Below are 16,773 nucleotides of genomic sequence, written 5' to 3'. Positions count from 1 at the left end.
TCCATTCATCCATCTATCCACCATCCACCCATCTTTCCATCCATCCTTCCACCCACCCATCCACCCATCCATCCATCCATCTATCCATCCATCCACCCATCCACCCATCCATCCATCCATCCATCCATCCATCCATCCACACATTTATCCACCTAAACCATTCATCCTTCTGTACAAACATCTCTCTATTCAAATACTCATGTATCCACCCAAGCTCCATTCATGAATACACCACTGTACATAAAGCTGTGAATGAGGTTGTCATGGCCTCCACCTTAGTGGATCTCATAGGTCGTTGGAGATAAAATTCTCTGATTGGCCAGATCTGGGCAATTCATTCTCTTCTTCATCAGGCACGAAGGGACAACTGTGTTGATATTTCTACCAAGCTCCTCTTAAAAGCAGCTTCCCAGGGGCTGGAGTACAGTTCAGTGGTGTAATAATTGCCTAATATTCATGAGACCTTGGGTTCAGGTCCTAACACTGAAGAGAAAGTAGCTTCCCAGATGAGCACCCCTGGGAGCTGTTACCAGAACAGAGGAGAAAGGATTCTGGGCAGGCACAAAGGATGACCACTTGATCAGAAGCATTTAGTCATCATGGGTGGGGCAGATCAGCAGTTCTCAACCTGTGGGTCACAACCCCCTTTGCATCAAATGATCCTTTCACAGGGGTCTCCTAGGATCATCAGAAAACACAGATACTTACATTGCAATTCATAACAGTAGCAAAATTACAGTTAATTGTAACAACGAAAATAACTTGATGGTTGGGGGCGATGAGGAACTGTATTAAAGGGTGTCAGCCTTAGGAAAGTTGAGAACCACTGGGATAGAGGGATAGGAAAGAATGGGAAAGAATGGGCGGGGTGGATGAGGATTCAAGAGCTTGTCTTCATCCGTATGACAGTGGGTCTTTTGTTTCTCCTTGGCCAAATATCGGAGTCTGACCTGGACCCCTGTTGTAAGGACCTGTGAAGATCCATTTCCTCCTAGAGATGTGGATATCAAGGTCTTGGCTGGAGTCTGAACCAGTTGCTGTCACATTGGCCTCTCATTTGGAAGCATATGGAGAGCTTTTTTAAAAACGCAGATGCCAGGAGTCCCATGACCAACTTTTAGTGTTCTGGTTAAATTGGTGCCCCATGAGGCGCGGGAAGCTGAACATGTTAACTGGTCTCCACGAGATTGCAGTGTGTGCCTGGGTGTTAGGAAACTCTACACACAGCTGTGCTCCTTCACTTCTGTGTCCGTGACGAGGGCAGAGGGATGGCCTTGCAGATGCTGCAGCTCAGCAAATGTTTGTGGGAAGAATGGTGAGAGCCGTTCCTTTGTTTCTGGCTTCGAGAGTTTCTCTCTCTCTAGCCCAGGATGACCCCAAACTTGAAGCAATCTTCCTACCTCTGCCTCTCGGGTGTTGGGATTATTGGCATGCGTGACTACGCCCAGTTCAATGATGGGTAGCTTGAAAGCAGACCTCCGTGGTGGAGAAGTGGCGCCCCCCAAAGAGTGCCTGCCTCTGTCCCCTTCCTCCTGGTCCACGATGACCCAGTGGTGTCATTATCATCAAGCCTGGGGTGTGGCCAGGACCTGAGGCTCCTCCCACCCAGACTTCTGATCTTTTGATTTTTTTCCTGAAGTCTTAATCGCCTCCTCACATGTGGCCCCATGTGAAGGCCTGACCTTTAAAAAGCTGTTCAGGTCATTGTAACCAGGGGCATCGGGGACCACTACCCGTTTCTCAGTTTGAGAAGTTATAAGCTGGAAGGCTCATTGGAGGGTGGCCTTGGGTTCTGGTGTGTTCAGCAGCTACCACACTTTCACCTTGGGGGCTTGATCAAAAATCCATATTCCTGGGCTTGAATCCAGACTTATGGAACCAAAAGCCGTGGGGAGGAGCCTGGTAATCTACGTTTTACATCAGCAGGATGTTACCTGTCAGCCCTGCCTCCCACACACCAGACCACTTCCTGTTCTCACTGCCAGGACAGGGTCCCCAGATCGTCATTCGCGTGTCACTTCCCCCTGGCGCCAAAGCCTGCCCACCCTCTCCTGGTGGTCAAAGTATGTCGTGATCTTTATCCCTTATCTGTCTCACAGGGCTACAGTGGCTGCTGTATGCTGGGTGGCATGTGGTAGGTGGTCCAGGCCTGGTCCATTGAGGTTGGGGCTTGCAAGTCATACACTTGGAACAGCACCACAGCTGTGGGCGTGCCAGAGAAGACAGGGCACCCCTCCCCAGCGAAGGAGAGGGACCAGGAAAGGCTTAGCGAATGCTCCCTAAGGTAGAGCTCGCAAGCTGCAGCTTCTGGCGGGACCGTGGGCCAGACAGTGGCAGGTGAAGCAGAAGTTGCCTGGGCCTGTCACTCAGGCCAGACCGGGCTGTGCCCCTCCCCGTCCGGGTGGCGCCCCGCCCCGCCAGCCACCGCCGTCCCGCCCCCGCCCCCTCCAGGCTGCAACAGGTGCCTCGAGCAGGAAGCTGGCGCCGCCACCCGCTCCCCAGACGCGTCCAGGACCCACTGCGCTCGGGAGACATCCCCGGCCCCGGCGTGCGCCCCAGACACGGTGACCCTGGTTCGCGCGAGCCTCCTCCCCTCACCGAGACCCTACCAGGCCCCGTAGCCCGGCTGCCCTGAGCCATGGACGTCCCCGAGCAGCAGCCCGACCCCGACGGTGGGGACGGCCCAGGCCACGAGCCCGGGGGCAGTCCCCAGGACGAGCTGGACTTTTCCATCCTCTTCGATTATGACTATCTGAACCCCATCGAAGGTCGGTGGAGGCTCCCCCCGCCTGGCCCTCGAGCCCTGGCGGGGACACGGGGCCTGGGGACCCGGTGCAGGGCTTCCTCCAGGAGTTTGCAGCAGGGATTGCCCCTGCCCTGGTGACAGGGAGGTTAGCTGGAGACAGTGGCTGCACCATCCTGAGGGGTGGTTTCCAGTTCCTCCTGAGGGTCGCTGTTAGCATAAACAAAGGATGGTCAGGTCCCCCGGACACCCCAGAGGTAGTGGAAGTGATGTCTTTATCCTTCTGAGAGTGGAGTCGGTGGAGGAGTGTGTGCCCAAGGATGCCAGGGAGGCTGCTACAGAGTCTGACAATCTTACCCCTGAGACAGTGGCCCTGCCGCATCCTGGAAGCCGGTTGTTGGGGACTTTGTGTTGAAACTAAGGAAGAGGCTGTGTGTCTAATGCTAGAGGGTGGTTTGCCTTGGGTGTCAGGAGGCTGGCCCATTTCCTCTCTGAGTTTGCAGTCACCGCAGGTGGACCAGCGAAGCTTACTAAGTGATCTTCCACCAGCCCCTCACCCTTGCTGTAGGAGATGGGCACCTGGGTGAGGAAGACACGAGTTATTTCTGCCTAAGTTCAGTCTGTGCCTTCAGTTGCTCTCTGTTGCTGGGGGCTGGGCAAACGCCCCCATCACTTCAGTATTCAGCAACACTCTGTCAGAGTCAGGAGGAGGCTTTATGCCAAGCCTCACATTTTCTGGTTAGAAAGCTTGTTGTCTGGGAGCAAACAAGAACCTAACCGGGCTTCCTGATTTTAACAGCTCAGCCCATGCTTGTGGCAGGCTCAGGGGCAAGGCTGCTGCTGGCAGCCTCCAGATGCCCCGATGGCTCCAGGCTTGCTGGCATCTGGTGGTGCCTGGTGCGTAGGAAGGGCTGTGATGCTGGCTGGGCAAAGATGTCTGTTGCTGAGTCCTGGTGACATGAACCCTTTTCCCCAGCAGGTTCCTCGTGGGTGACCTTTGGGAAGAGACTTGCTTGGTGACAGTTTTGTGTTTTGGCTAGAGGTGGTGACAGTAGTGGAGGAGCCAGTGTTGGTGTTTTAGAGTTCCATTCTGGGGACAGCCTTCCATTGAAAAGACACAGTTAGGAATCTGTAAGCCAGTCACACATATCAGTGGTCTCTGCATTCATTAAGATTAAAGTCATGTCTGGCGGTGTGTTCTCAGGTTTACAGTCTCTCTCTCTCTCTCTCTCTCTCTCTCTCTCTCTCTCTCTCTCTCTCTCTCTTTCTGAGGTGAGGGTGGAGGGTAAGGATTTCCGGGGAAATAGTTTCCAAGCCAAATCTGGTGGGAGGTGCTTTTTATAGTTTTTCTTGGCAAGTGGGGCTCGGTGGCCATCAGATGGGTAGCTTAATGACCATGTGGAAGCCTAGTAACCTGTGTTGTTGTTTTTTAAATAATAAACTTTATTTCGGGGTTCCAGTTTCCCATTTATAGAAGCACTATGACAGCAACCCAGAATTCTCATAGACCCAGCACCCCTCCCTCTTGTTATGGGCATTAGCAGGGTTTATCTATTTGGTGCTGATCCTTGGTCATTAAGAAAAGTTCATGCTTTTTCAGTGTGCGTGTGTGTGTGTGTGTGTGTGTGTGTGTGTGTGTGTGTGTGTGTGCTTTCATAGCCTTGAAGTACTGTGTTAGAAATAGGTGCCATAGATATGTTATATGCAGCCTATTTAATTTATGTCTGTGACAGGGTATCATGTAGCTTAGGCTGTCCTGGAACTAGACAGCCTCCTTACCACAACGTCTTCAGTGCTGGGATCACAGGCCTATGGCACTGTGTTTTGAGTTTTTCTGTTGTTTTTCTCATGGTTAGATTAGGGCTAGAGGTGTTTGGGAGATCTTAGGAGTGGGGGGCCATTCTCTTCTTATGTCAAGGGTACATACTGCCAGCCTGATTCACTGCTGTTGACCTGACTTCCCTGGAGGGGAGGGACCTGTGAGTTCCTTCCTGGTGCCTCCTTTCCAAATTGTATTCTTAGGAAAGTCACTATGTGAGACCCTTGCTCGGGTGCAGTGAATGATGCTCTGGGAATCTGTTGGAAAGTGAGGTCTCTGGGTGTAGGAGGGGCAAGCATGGTAGGACTTCCTGAGAGCTGTGCTGAACTTTATCTAGGATGATAGTGTCTCAATGATGTGCCTTAAGTTAGCTGGCCATGAGCCTGGCACAATCCATGGGAAGAAAAGGGTCAACAGCGAGACAGATGCCACATGAAAACCAGTGAAGGCACATAAGAAAGTTTTGGGAGGTTGGATCATTGGCAGTGGTGGAATGTGCTTAGCTGTCCTGGAACTCTTTATGTAGACCAGGCTGGCCTTGAACTCACAGAGATCCACCTGCCTCTGCCTCCTGGTTTGTAAAGGTCGAATCACAGGATCCATGCTCTGCCTCCTGAGTGTTGGGATTAAAGGTGTGCACCACCATCACCCAGCCATCTTTATCTTTTTTTAAAAAAAATATTTTATTTTTAACTGTATGTGTGTAACTGTGTGCAAGTATGTGCACTGTGTGCATGCAGTTGTCTGCAGAGGCCAGAAGAGGGCATTGGATCCTCTGGAGCTAGAGTTGGTTGTGAGCCACCCAATATAGATGCTGAGAACTGAACTCTGGTCCTCTATAGAGCAGACTCTCTCTCTCTCTTTTTTTTTTTAATGTATGAAAAGAAATTTTTTCCTTTCCTTTTATTTTATTTTACAATACCATTCAGTTCTACATATCATCCACGCGTTCTCCTGTTCTCCCCCCTCCCACGCCCTCCCCTTACTCCCAGCCTACCCCCCATTCCCACCTCCTCCAGGGAAAAACCTCCCCCGAGGACTGAGAACAACCTGGTAGACTCAGTCCAGGCAGGTCCAGTCCCTTCCTCCCAGATTGAGCCAAGCGTCCCTGCATAAGCTCCAGGTTTCAAACAGCCAACTCATGCAATGAGCACAGGACTCGGTCCCACTGCCTAGTTGCCTCCCAAACTGATCAAACCAATCAACTGTCTCACCTATTCAGAGGGCCTGATCCAGCTGGGGGCCCCTCAGCCTTTGGTTCATAGTTCATGTGTTTCCATTCATTTGGCTATTTTTTTTTCAATAATTGAGTAAAACTGAAATTTATTATAAGCCACAGTCGTCCTAGGGAACTCCATGCTATATATATAGCCTCCATGGTTCTATGGGTTGTGGTCTGATTGTTCTTTATTTTATATCTAGAATCCACTTATGAGTGAGTACATACCATGACTGTTTTTCTGGGTTTGGGTTACCTCACTCAGGATGATTTTTTCTAGTTCCATCCATTTGCCTGCAAATTTCATGCTTTCATTGTTTTTCTCTGCTGAGTAGTACTTCATTGTGTATATGTACCACATTTTTTTCATCCATTCTTCCGTTGACGGGCATCTAGGTTGTTTCCAGGTTCTGGCTATTACAAATAGTGCAAGCAGACACTCTTAACTGATGAACCATTTCCCCGGTCCCTTTTGCCTTGATTTTGACTTTGGGAGGAGGACCTCAAATGCTGGTGTAGGATTTAGATGTATGCATTTGTTATGCTCAGAAGATATCCATTCCTGTTTTCCTGGGAGTTTTATTAGGAATGGGATTTGAGTGTATAAAAAGATATGTGAGTATCTATGAGAAAATATAATCTTATTCTTAGACCTGTTGTATATTGGCTTATATAGTAAGAGGTCAGCTAAGTGTAAGTATATAAGTATATACTGTAAGTAAGGTCATCATTCCCAGTATAAACTCTACTTGGCCACTCTGTATATTTTCTTGTGGTGGTGATATCGGTTTGACTGTATAGTAAGGTCCTTTCCAGCAATATTCCCAAGTGAGGCTTCTCTGTAATAGTCTCATGTGTGTAGTTGGCCTTAGGTTTCTCTCCTTTCTACGCTGAGGAACTTGTGGGAGTCAGTTCTCTGCTTCCATCACATGGGTTTCAGGGATGGAACTCAGGTGGCTGGGTTTGGTGGCCAGCCCCTTTCCCTGCAGAGCAGACTCACCCACCCTGGTTATGCCCCTCTGTTTCTATAGGAATCAGCTTTGGTATCTAAGTGTATCTAAGAAGTGATCCATGTCGTCCAGCTGGATCTCCACGTTTATTTGCCTGGAAATGTGTCAAGAGCACTTTCATTTCTCTTCTAGTGGATGAGTTGTCCAAGTTTATCTCATGCAGAGAATTGGATTAGGGTTATAGGGTCCTGGCAGCTGCTGATCACACCCTGCTGATCACACAGAGGAGATGTGCTGCTGTTGGTGGCCCCTTCCGTTAGAATGCCCCTGGGAAGGTTTGTGGTGCAGTGGGTTCTTCCTCCTTCCAACTTGGAATTCCCCGGGAGTCCGTGGTCAACTCCAGAAAGTGTCCTGTCACCTGGGTGCTGTGTTGGGGACAGATATGCTGGCAGTGATCACTACCAGTTTGCCTCAGTAGGTCTGATGCATTCCCTCCTCTGACTCCCTTTTGGCTCAAGTGTATGGGACCAGCCTTGACCTTGCTGAGGTCAAACATGGGCTCCTGATCATTGCTTGTTGTTTTCAGTCTGTTTCCGCTTCCCTTACACTGCTGGGCTCACGCTCTTTGAAAAGCTGATGAAAACCACAGATACCGCTCACACACACACACACACACACACACACACACACACACACACACACACAGGCACGCACGAAGTGGCTCAGTGAACACACGTATGTCCTGAGCACAGCGTATACACACACACACCCTTCACCGGTGTCCCCCAGGACACTGCCTCTCCCAGCTCCCACTGCCATGTGCTTTTTACAACATTTCTCGAGGGAGCCCTGGACCAATCCCTCATGTCACCTGCACTTCAGCTTGAGAACACCTGCTCTCAACCCATTTGCAAGGGACAATGAAAACCTCATCCTTCCAGCAAACACATGGCCTGTTGGCTTTGTGCCAGGCCCAGTGGGTGTGCGGATGAGTGAGACCTGGTCCCTGCTTTTGCCTGGATACCGTGGAGCCAGTATGGGACACGTCCTGGTAAACAAATGGGGACAAATGAGGTGCTGTGATATAGTAACTGGCTTTTGTTGGTGTGACTAAAAATAGGCCTGTATGCTAAGTAAGCTGGCTTGCTGGACACACATGACGTCCAGAGATGCTGCCTTTGTGTCAAGTTAAAGACAAGCCTTAATGAACCTGCTTTAGACAAATTAGGTCTCCAGGTGGCCCAGGAAAAGGGTGCAGAGGCCTGATCAGAGAGGCAGGGGGCTAGGATGGCTTCCGACATCCTCGCTGCAAAGGCTCACTGTCCCTTATCATTAAGTTCTGATCTGGAGCAGAGGCACACATAGACTCTGAAAACAGCAGCACTCAGATTGTCTCCAGGGCTAGCAGCCCCAGAAGGTGGTGAGCCGAGTGCAAGAAATGTAGCTCACACATGGGCAATGCAAGACCTCTCTGGAGTCGGGCACCTGGGGTCCGAGTCTTTGCTCAGCCTACGGCACGCAGCCAGAGGGGGTCTCCAGAGCACCCCAGAGCTGCAGCCTCCAACTGTGTCCAACAGGCTGCCCTCGTGGTAGCCCCTGTATGTGATGACCCTTAGAAGTGGGAGGGTTGGCGCGTCTCTCTTGGGCCTTACACCAGCAAAGTAGAACTGGACAAAGCGGACATAAGGGAGAAGTTTGCCCTCCTTTTCATCTCTTCTCTCCTTCTTCCTCTCTTCCTCCCTCATCTCATATAGCCCAGGTTGGCCTCAAACTTTCTCTGTAGTCAAGGATGACCTTGAGCTCCCCATGCTTCTGACCCCACTTCCCAAGTGCTGGGATTACAGGCATGTACCACTACACTCAGTTTTGTGAGGTGCTAGGGACGGAGCCCCGAGATTTGTGCAAGCTAGGCCAGCACTCTTCAGAGATGAGCCACATCCCCAGCCCCTGCTTTTGCTTCCTTCTCTGTCATGCGTGCTTCCTGGGGGCACCTCAGCCCTTGTCCCCCGCAGACTGTGCAAGTCAGAGCATCACATGTAAAACTAGAAAGCCCTGGTTTGACTCGTTGGCTCTCTGGAGACTGGGCTGAGCAGAACTGCCAGGCCTGCCGCAAGCAGATCAGTGCTCCTCCATCAGATGGATACAAAGTTGCTAGGGCCCCTTGGAGGGCCGCTGGAGGTCACGTGACTTTGGTTCCTGGCTCGTGTTTCTTATCTGTGCCATGGGTTGATGAGGACAATGGGCACCCCGCTGGGGCAGAAGTGAAGGTTCAGCGAGGTGTGGGGATTCCTGCGAGGTGTGGGGATTCCTGCCCCAGCAGCACGGGCTTTGTGACTGTGGACCGACCCTGACAAATCAGGATGTCCTAAGCATTCTGGCTCCCCGGGGGGACAGAGAGCCTTTTCCTTCGGCCTTGATGTATCCTGAACCAGAAGAGCGGATGGACCATGAGGGGTGTGGTGTCTGTTGGCTGCTGGGCTCCACCCGGAGCCTGAGCAAGTCAGCTAACACAGAAGTCTGGTTCTGACTCAAGCCTGTCCATTCTGCTCAGCCCAGGAACCCTGCTGCCTGCAAATGCTTCCTAAGCTGTTCACATTCTGTGGCTGGAAAGTTCTGGAGGCCACTTTGAGGGTGATGTGGGGTGCTCCCAGGTGTTGTGTGCTGAGCCAGGCCCAGAAAGGAGCAGCTTTGCAAATGCAGCTCCATGATGGGTACCCTGTGGCTTTTCCCCAGAGAGGACTTCCTCCCTCCCCAGCACAGGAAACAGCCCCAGGCTCCCAGAGAGCTGTGGCCAACTCACTTCCCTGGCTGCTGCACTCTTGGACCTAGAGGTTTTGTTGGCAGTTTCCAAACTGAGTCAGGGCATCAGGTGGCTGGAGCCTGGGCTGGGACGAGACAGGCTGCCTGCTGCTCCTCCTGGAGCAGAGGGGACTACCTTTCACTTTCCCTCTGACCTTCAGTTACTGAACTTTCCCCCAAATATACAACAGTAGGGCGATGGTGCCCTGGGCTGGCATGCTGTTAACACAAAGCCACTCCATCTGCATCTCCCATCCCGTGGCATCTCCCCCCAGGGACTTCCCGTATAATTCACCTAGTATTCTATAGTTAATAGATTAGAAGGTGTCAGTCAAAGATATGGGCCCCTGAGAAAAATCAAGCTGCTGCTCTTGGGGAAGCTCAGGGCATTGGACCCTGGGGCCCCCAATATCAAAGCCTCGTGTAGCGTGCACAGTGCGCACACCCCTGGCTTCAGTAGTGATTCAGAAGTAATGTCTCCAGAGGCGGCATTGGTGCAGGGGGAAGGGGACCCCTTGCTAACACATGAGCTCCATCCTCAGGACCCCCGCCATGAAAGGGAAGAAATGACTCCCACACGTTGTCCTTTGACCCCCACGTGCATATCAGAGCACATGCACTAATAATAAATTAAAAATGGCGCCAGCAAGATGGCTCAATAGATAAAGGTGCTTGTTACCAAGCGGGACGACCTGAATCGAGCCGGGAAACCACACGGCAGAAAGAGAAAACTGGCTCCCACAGGCTGTCCTCTGTGTGGGCACACACACACACACACACACACACACATACACACACACACACACACACAAACATACAAAGGTAAAATGTAAAAAAAAAAAATTATTCTAAAGGAAATTCTTTTTAAAAAGTAAAATGATGCTTCCAGGGTTCAGAACAGCTTTTTTTTTTTTTTTTTATTGTGTGTTTTTGTTTGTTTGTTTGTTTGTATGCTTTTGAAACAGGGCCTTATGTAGCCCAGGCTGGCCTCAAAGTTATTGTCTCCCTCTCCCAAGTACTGGCAAACCAGTTTTCTAGTTTTCTTTTTTGTTGCTGTGATAAAATGCTGACCAAAACCGACACAGGGAGGAAAGGATTTATCTGTCTGACTTTCATGTCCCAATTGCTGTCCATCACTGAGGGAAGTCAGGAGGCTGGGGCAAGAGCTAAAGCAGACGCCTTGGAGGAACAAGGCTCCCTTCCTCTGGCCTGCTCGGCTAGCTGCCTTTCATACACAGCCCAGGTCCACCTGTCTAGAGGGGGGCACCTCCCACAGTGGACTAGGTCCTCCCACAGCAATTGGCAATCAGGAAAGTGTCCCAGAGACATGCCCACAGACCAACCTGATGGGGGCAGATTTTCAGTAGACGTCCCTCATCCCAGGAGTGTCAGATTTACAGCCAAGATCATCCACCACACACAGCTTAGGAAAAGTTGCTGATAGAACCCAGGGCTTCCACATGCTAACTGCGTGCTAACTCTGTGGCTAACTGAGCCACATCCCCACCCACTAGGTGTTGTCCCTGCCCCCCAACATTTCTGTTGGGCGACTTTCCTGAGCTGCTGACAGGATTTTTTTTTTTTGAGGCAGGTTCTCTCACTGACCCGGAACACACCAGTTTAGCTGGGCTGGCTGCTCAGCAGACCCCTAGGCTCTGCCTGGCTCCCCCAGTGCTGGGAATACGAGTGTTCTGCCTCCATGCCTGGCTTTTTTTTTTTTTTTTTTTTTTTTTAATGTGGGTGCTGGGTTTCGCAGCGCAGACACTTTACCAACTGAGCCGTCTCCACATCCCTTGGCATTTACTTCCAAAGCCCCGTGCCCTGGATTTTAATGTGTTTTCTTGCTGCCTTCTAGCAGGCTGAGCTGGAGGCAGAGTGGGGCGAGTTCCTTTTCCTGAGAGGGCACTGGGGCCCAGGCTGCCTTCTAATCTAAGGATTTGGAAAAGGGCCTGTCTGAGTTAATAAAGTGCGTTTCTCCCAGCCAGCCCTCCACCGTGAATTTTAATTGAGCTATGCCTGAGCGAGCTTTCGGAAGGCAGGAAAGTGGCCTGGAAAGCATGGGATTTGTCAGGGCCTTATCCAAACAGACCTGCTGGGTATGCCTGTGCCTGCAGAAGGGGCTGCTCCATGAGGGGAACCCTTTAAGCCTGAAATGCTTGAGCAGGTCATCTTAAAGGCGAGGGAGGGGGTGTTTGCCCGCCTAATCGTCAGAAGGTGGGCTGCAGGCCTGAAATCCACAGGGCTGTCACCTCTGCTGGGTGGATTGGGAGGAATGTCTTAATGACCAGGTGTGTGTGTTTTGGGAGGGGGAAGTGAGCTGATTAAGCATGCCCACTTCTGGAAACCTGGCATCCATGTTCTATGTGCGGGGTGGGGCCGGGGTAATAAGACACATCCCGTCAGTAAGGTGTTGGTGTGTTTGGTCTGAGTCCCTGTTGAGGGTCCCATGGCCACATGGTCACCAAGAGGAAGCTTTGCTGGCAGGGGTCAAGCTTTTGAGGGACTGGGAATGAGTGAGGGGGTCTCAGCTCCTGGAGGAGGCTAGGGTGGACAGAGGCTGCAAGGAAGTCAGTGGCTCTCTGGCCTCATCCCTTCCTGCCAGACCGCCACGGAGTGGATGGGCTTTGTCTGTGGGAGGATTATCTGAAGGCTATTTTTGGTGAATTCTTCTGACCAGATCTTCCTTCTCCTTTTGCTGAGGAAGTTCTCACCAGCTCTCCAGATCACACACAGGCTTGCTCTCCAGATCACAGGCTTGCTCTCCAGGACCTGTGGAGAGGGAGTGGTTGATGAAGAAATGAAGTGGTATTCACATGAACCGGTACCCCCCCCCCCACTTCTAAGAAAGAAACCTATTGAGCCATACAGGGGAATCCAAACTGAGCAGAAGTGAGGCAGGGACATCCTTGACTGTGTGACTCTGTTTCTGTGACATTCGAGGCCACTCAAGCCAGTCTAGGGCTAGAGAGTTCAGGTAGTTGGCTTATTGGCTGAGGTTGGGGGAAGGAAGCCCCTGGGGCAATACGTCTTGGGTAGGTGTGCGCGTTCATGGGTGCATGTGTGTGTAAAAAGCATGACGTAGCTATTCAGAATTACCGTGTGGCACTGCATCAGCAATGTCTATTTTTTGTATGTGTGACCTTGGGGGATTCCCTGCATCTGAGCCTCAAGTTTCCCCATCCCTCGCAGTGAGGTGTTGCTGATGCTGGCCTCTAGCTTGGTATAAGCTGCTGAAAGGGAACACATGCAGGCTGGAGGCATAGTGGACATCAGTTATCAGAAAGACAGCAAGGAGGAAGGTGACTTGGATTCCTGAAGGCAGGAGACACCCCCTCCCCCAATACCTCAACTGCCAAAGCGCCCCTGGCCCTCTGCTCAAGGGAGGCCTTGAGGCTTGCGGGGCACACATGCCCGGCGTCTTCCCAAGCAGCCCAGGACACCATGTTTTTGCAAGCCTCCTGCCAGCTGCTGCTCTGCTGGACTCCTTGCTCTGGGACCATCCCCTCCTGTGTCAGCGTCGTTGGCGCCTGGCTTGGTGGCAGACTGCCGGAGGTACTGCCGAAGCTGCCTCTGTCTGTCTGGTAAAGGCAGACAGCTGTCTTCTCTGGGGCAAGGTCAGAAAAGATGAGAGGGTGCCAGGAGGCCTCTGCCAGCGCCTCCATGCTGGCGAGACGAGAGGGTAAACGTCCCTCGCCTTCTCTGGTGTTCTTGGACCCACTGATGGGGTGGAATTTCTCATCTTTCAGGGCCTGTCTGTATGTGTCACCTCTGAATAAAGGGTGTGACAACCTGGATCTTCTCCTTCACACACATGACTCATTTATGGGGAAGCCTGTCACAGCTGCCCTCTGTGCGCGGTGAGGGAGGGGCCAGGGGACTGGGGACTTGGAGGAGGTCGAGAGCCGCCTTCATTACTTACAGGCCATTGGTGACTCTTGACAATGCTTCTTCCCAGATGGGAAATCCATCTGCTGCCTTCCTGCCCTGCAGTGTGGTTCCTGCAGCCACAAGAGTTTAGGGGAGTCACAGGCTTCGATCCCTCTCCTTGCTGCCAATCTGAGTTGCCTGGCTATGGCACGTGGGCGTTACCATGGCGACAGACTGTGATACCTCAGAGCCAGACCTCAGATGTGAGCTCATGAAGGGGTGGGTGGGTTGGAATAGCCTGGACAGGGACCCCCAGATCTGCAGCCCATCCTGCTGTGGGGCTGTGTCCCCTCCCCCTACAGGCACTTCCTACAGGTTCCCTAGTGAGGTCTCTATTTTTGTCATTCGATTCCACTTCCTAAAAATTCTGCCTGCCTGGACTTAGACACTTGAAAGGCTGTTTCCACAGTGTTCCTCCGTGTGTGTGTGTGTGTGTGTGTGTGTGTGTGTGTGTGTATGTGTGTGTGTGTGTATGTATGTGGAGTGTGTGTGGTGTGTAAGTGTGCTCTGTGTGGGGGTGGTGTGTATATGTGTGCTGTGTGTGGTGTGGTGTATAGATATGCTGTGTGTGTCTGTGGTGTGTGTGTGTGGTGTGTGTGTGGTGTGTAAGTGTGCTCTGTGTGTGGGTGGTGTGTATATGTGTGCTGTGTGTGTGCGTGCTGTGTGTGTGCTGTGTCTGTGGTGTGTGTGTGTGTGTGTGTGTGTGTGTGTGTGTGTGTGTGTGTGTGTGAGATGTGTGGTTTTCTTTTGGGGCAGGGTTACAGGTTGACCTGGAGTTCACTATGTAACCCAGGCTGGTCTCAAACTCTGAGAAACTGTCCTGCCTCAACTTCCAAATTCTGGGACTATAATGTGCCCTGGTTTTCTTTCTTCTTCCTCCCCCCCCCAAAGCTCCCTGTTGGCCAGCACCCTGGCAGTGAGTGGGTTCTGGCCTTGACCATGGGTCCGTTCTTGAGCATGAGCAGCGGGCAGGAAGCAGAAGAGGAGTGGCTGGTGGAGACAGTGGCCAGAGTGTGATTTTAATTCTCCCTTTGGGGCGAACAGAAGGGCTGAGAACTTTCTAGAAGAAAAGAATTGGGATCTTAGGTTGTTAGGCCTACACCGGCCCCACAGCAGGCTCTGTCCTGGGGGCCCCTCATTTCTCTGTGTCATAGTTAAGGTGTCACCCTTCCAGAAATAGTCTCTTTCACTGGAAGTGGAGCTCAGTAGTGGTTGTGGGGGTGGGTGGAAGGGCCAGGTTGCCTCAGACTGTCTTGGCTCTGCAGCTTAAAAGCTGTGCAACTTTGGGCAGATTACTCACCCTCTCTGACCCTCATTTTCCCCATGTGTAAAACTGGGAGAGCTATATTGCTTGTTTCATGCTGTTCTTATGAGAAAACCCCACAGGTCTATGTTGGTTGTGTGTGCTGGTCTTAGGCATAAAGCAAATGGCAAAGGTGTGTTGACTCTTGACACTTCTGTTATGACAAGCAGCTACGGAGTCACTGTCACTTCAGAGGGAGTTAGTGACTGCACTCCCAGGCCGCTGGGGGATGGGTGTGAGGGGCACAAGTCTCAGGAGGGAGAGTGCTGGAGGCTTTCTCTAGCTACTTACTTCTCACACTTCCAGAGGTCAGCACAGTCTGGGATGCCAAGAGAATTCTTGAAGTGCTGACTGGTCCGTTTTATTTTTATAAAATTCCTTCCTCTTTTACAAAATGCTTTTGAAGAGGTTGAGGCTAGCGTGAGCCACACTGTCGAATCAAATAGGGAAACCATAGCAGGGGAGGTCTGAACTGTTGCTTAGAAGATTTCCTGGGTGTCTGCTGTATGTGTGTTTGGGGCTCTGTGTGGAGTAGACACACAAAGTAGTGTATTACCCACGAGGACAGAGTGTACCGGGCCTCACGTCGGGGATGAGGCTGAGTCCTGGGTCCTTTGGACTCCGTGAACTAAGAGGTGCCCAATCCCCTCTGAGCAGCCTCTCACTTGTGGTAGGCTGGTCCAGCCCCTGGCAGGCAGACTTGTCCTGCAGTTCCAGGGACACTGGCAGAGCATCCCCAAGTCTTCTCAGGGCCCAGATGTTGATTGAGCCCCAGGACCTGGTGAGAGATAACTTCAGGGGTCAGTTGTAGAACCAAATGGCCAGCAGAAGCTGTGGGGAGCCAGAGAGACAAGTATGAGCAAGGTGTACAGCTCCTGGAGGTGGCCGAGCAGCCGAGGATGCTTCCTCAGGCTCGAGGGTGTGGCTTACAGGCGATACTTGAGGCAGACTCAGCCTCTGCAGAGTGCAGGAAGTGTGGGTTGGAGCTGCGAAGCCCAGAGCCACAAGCCCCAGCCTCAGTTGGTCTTGCAGGGCTAGGGGAGGGGACAGCTGGGTGGCCAGCTGTGGGAGTGGGCGGGGCAACCGATCAGCTCCACACCAGCCCTTGCTGTAGAGTATCCTTGGGTTGTAGTAGATCCAGAACCCCCAGCTCAGGGTAGATATGCTCAACCGGATCCCGCTAAGGACCTTGGGTAGGTGAAACCAGCTTGCTGTGCCTCCATCTCCTTGTCTGTGGAAGGCGAGCAGCTGCCCCTGCCGCTCAGGTAGATGGGAGTGTTAAATGCCGTACCACGTGCAGTGTGCTGACTCCAGCGGCTGGTGGGTCCATTTCCAGCATTTTAGCTACTCCACCTCTGCATTTTTTGTATAATTAGCATAATATAATAATACTGAGCTTCAAAAAGCTCACCTTCCTGGGGTAGAGGGACAAATCAATGACTCTGTCAGTGGCTCTCACCATAGCACTCTTGAGGAGTTGAACTTAGAAGTTGCTGTCGTCCATTCTGGCTACTCAGGCACCTGTCTTGATAGACAGCCAGCAGCCCAGGAGAAGGGTGCTGGAGGCACGGAAGGGAATTCTGGGTGAGGGTAACATCGAATGCAAAGTGTGTGTGTTGGGGAAAGGGGAAGAGAGAGGACCCAGAGCAGCCATGGCTCCTGCCTTCTTCCTTCCTTTGGGGACTGACATCTCAAGGGAAGGCCAGACATCTCTCATGGCGGGTGGCATGGAGATAGGCCACCAAGAGTGCATGGCACATAGAGAGCCATAAAGAGGAACTGTTTCCTCTTTAAAAAATATTTATTTTATGTTTTGCCTGTGCACCATGTATGTGCCTGGTACCCTCGAAGATCAGAAGAAGGTGTCAGATCCCCTGGAAGTGGAGTTACAGATGGTTGTGAGCTGCCGTGTGGGTGCTGGGAATTGAACTTGGGTCCTCTGGAAGCAGCCAGTGTTTTTGACGGTGAGCCTTCTCTGCAGCCCCAAGCTGTTTTCTCTTTGAGTTGGGAGAA

The 16,773-nt window shown here is 51.8% G+C and overlaps 1 protein-coding gene across 2 annotated transcripts in view; it reads left to right on the top strand.

The window, feature by feature from the left end:
- Positions 1-2,451: 2,451 nt before the first annotated feature.
- The window catches only part of Nfatc2 (nuclear factor of activated T cells 2), a 116,137-nt gene continuing 101,815 nt past the window's right edge, over positions 2,452-16,773 (top strand). For both annotated transcript variants that reach the window (XM_028859020.2, XM_028859021.2), the window contains exon 1: positions 2,452-2,768. In XM_028859020.2, the coding sequence (XP_028714853.1) occupies positions 2,639-2,768 (130 nt within the window). In that variant the 5' untranslated portion in view covers positions 2,452-2,638. The remainder of the gene's footprint in view (positions 2,769-16,773) is intronic.

This window comes from Peromyscus leucopus, chromosome 1 (assembly GCF_004664715.2).
Source record: "Peromyscus leucopus breed LL Stock chromosome 1, UCI_PerLeu_2.1, whole genome shotgun sequence".
NCBI lineage: Eukaryota > Metazoa > Chordata > Mammalia > Rodentia > Cricetidae > Peromyscus > Peromyscus leucopus.
Note: the sequence above shows the minus strand (reverse complement) of the source record. Positions and strands in the feature narration are given on the sequence as shown.